The 2,523-nt window shown below is 49.4% G+C and overlaps 1 protein-coding gene across 2 annotated transcripts in view; it reads right to left on the bottom strand.

The window, feature by feature from the left end:
* The window catches only part of Ythdf1 (YTH N(6)-methyladenosine RNA binding protein 1), a 16,541-nt gene extending 14,018 nt beyond the window's left edge, over positions 1–2,523 (bottom strand). The window contains exons 1-3 of one of the 2 annotated variants that reach the window (XM_005409994.2): positions 2,277–2,523; positions 1,835–1,859; positions 641–720 (exon numbers count right to left, since the gene is read on the bottom strand). In XM_005409994.2, the coding sequence (XP_005410051.1) occupies positions 641–720; positions 1,835–1,859; positions 2,277–2,303 (132 nt within the window). In that variant the 5' untranslated portion in view covers positions 2,304–2,523. The remainder of the gene's footprint in view (positions 1–640; positions 721–1,834; positions 1,860–2,276) is intronic. The other variant, XM_005409995.2, reaches the window with a different exon arrangement.

Raw genomic sequence — 2,523 nt, 5'->3', positions numbered from 1 at the left:
AGGGAGGAAGGAAGGAAGGAGAAAAAGCAAGGCAGCTATGACTTGCTGGGTCTTGCATCAGGTACTTTGTTGTTACTCTGCAAGTACCCTCTAACATCATTCTTCCAACAACTCTATGCAAAGTTACTACCATTTCTGTGTCACAGAAAAGCAACCAAGGGCAGGGAATGAAAGCCACCTGACACAGGTGAAGTTAACTTTCAAGTCTAAGGTAGGTAGGAGTCTTGCTCTACCATTCAGTTTAACTTCTCTCCCAGAACCGTAATTCCAATTCTCCAGAGCCAAAAACAATGTGCCAGAAAGCTTCACGGAACTATGCAAACCTGCAGGCCATAAAAGGCACTACAACATCAGCCCACAAATGCTGGGGCCCGCTAGCCCCTAGGGACTGCCTGCATCCCAGCCCCAAAGAGGTACTACTTCTTCCAGAGAAAAAATCTCATGCATCAAATTCACATCCGAAGTCAAACAAGAGGAAATGACCAAAGCAAATATTTTAGAATATTCTATCATTTCAAATACTTTCTAGTCTGCTTCTTTCTTGTTTAGAATAAGAAAACCAGAACTGTAACATTAAAAGTACATTACAAACAACTAAAATTAATCTAAAATTAAATGTATGCTAACAAAATAAACTTACCGGATTGGACTGTCCAGAAAGGTAGGGTTCAAAGTCACTGTCATGAACTGTATCCTTTTGATGCAAAGAACCATTTTGTACTAGAAAAGGAAGTAGGAAAATATTATCTCCAAGTTTTAAAAAAAAAGATTACTTTTAAGCATGAAAATTAAAGTCAGTAGTCTACTTTCATTAACTTCTACATAAGTTTATTTCACTTTAAAATGGACATAATCAGTATAGAGATGATAAAAATACTTTATTAGAATGATGATGCAGAACTTTAATTTAGGTTACTCTCTCTAATATAATAATTGGTAGGATGTTGACAAAACAAAATAGAGCAATAAATTCAATTGGGTTTGGGAAAACTGACATGGTCTTCTTTTTCTTTTAGCTGTTTCAGGCAGTACTGAGATCCAATCCAGGGCCGCTCACTGCAGGACAAGTACTCTACCAATCACACCCTAGCCCATGAAACTGACAGGGTCTAAGATCTACCTGGTGCAAACAGAGCGGGGAGCCTCCAAAAACTCAGCTAGTGTGGAGATCTGAAGACAAGATGCTCAGCTGGGAAGAGGCTGTAATCGAAGCTCACTATTATCTGGCTCTCCACTTACTTTCCACTGTTACAATGCTCAGCCAGAAAGGAAAGGAAAGGTAAATAAAGTGTTGGGCCTTTTCCAGTCTTAAAACATGATGAACCATATTTGGTTACACCCAAGTGGCAACACACCATTTAAAAACAAGTAAACATGAAGTGTCACTTACAGGCTGTCAAAACAGTAAATTTTAGTCGTTTATCCCAAGGCAAATCATGGCAGAAGACAGCAGGCTGTAACAGGGCAGGAATGCTGACTGCCTCTCCTACACTGCCAGACCCTCCTGAGCCACAGAGCTTATGTTACTCAGCCCCTGGCTTCTGCCCCATCCCCTGGGCAAACTTTACCTCCTCCCCCTTGCCCCATCTAATCAATGATCTTGCAGGGCAGAGAGCAGGAACCGAACTACTCTGAGCACTCATTTATTTACTTCTCCTTGAAATGTCCCTATCTTCAACTGGTTAAATCTCCCAGAAATGTAACACTTCATCTCTCTAAAGCTGGTGGAGAAGTTTCAGGTTCCAGATGCGACTTGTGGACCTTCTCTTGCCCACAAGGGCGGGCACTGCCCGGTCCGCCACTGCCCGCATGGCCATCCCGGAACTCTGCTCACCTTTATTATCTTGTCCTTTTGTTCTCTGCATCGCCACAGGCCGGGACATGCGAACGGACACAACCCAGCCCGGGAAAGGAAAGACAAAGTTACTCTCCGGACAACGCTCTTTGGCGGGTGGCACGACACCAGCCCGGTCTCTATGTTCCCTGCCCCATGACCCCGAACTTGGACCCCATGACCTCAGGACGGACCCTGTGACCCCGGCCCCGCAACCCCAGCCCGGCCTGCAGGTCTCTGTCAGGATCCCGCACTGCAGACCTTAGACTGGCCTCCAGGGCCCTGGGCCCGGGACCCTGGACCTGAGATCCTGGCGTGGTCTCCAGGTCACGCGGGCCAGGTCCTGCGACCCCGGATTCAAGATCCTGGCCCGGCCTGCAGGCTCGCGATCCTGACCCCGAGACGCAGGCCCAGCTTCCAAGTCCCCGCCCGTGCCCCCTACCTGAGGGTCCACGCTGGTGGCCGACATGCTTCATGAACAGCGCCGCGCGGGGCCGGAGCACCCGCCGGCTCGGGCTTCCCGCGAGGCCGGGTCTGTCACCCAGCGCGCGGTGCCCCAGACCCCGCCACCTAGTCCACAGGCGTGGGCGGGCGCGCGGGCGGGGAGCGTCCGGCGGGTCGCAGGCCGAGGCGGACAAGCTGGGGGGCGCCGACTCCAATGGCGGCGGTGGCGGCCTGGACAAGGCTGC

The sequence above is a fragment of the Chinchilla lanigera genome, unplaced genomic scaffold (genome assembly GCF_000276665.1).
Source record: "Chinchilla lanigera isolate Chin_1 unplaced genomic scaffold, ChiLan1.0 scaffold00127, whole genome shotgun sequence".
Lineage (NCBI taxonomy): Eukaryota > Metazoa > Chordata > Mammalia > Rodentia > Chinchillidae > Chinchilla > Chinchilla lanigera.
Note: the sequence above shows the minus strand (reverse complement) of the source record. Positions and strands in the feature narration are given on the sequence as shown.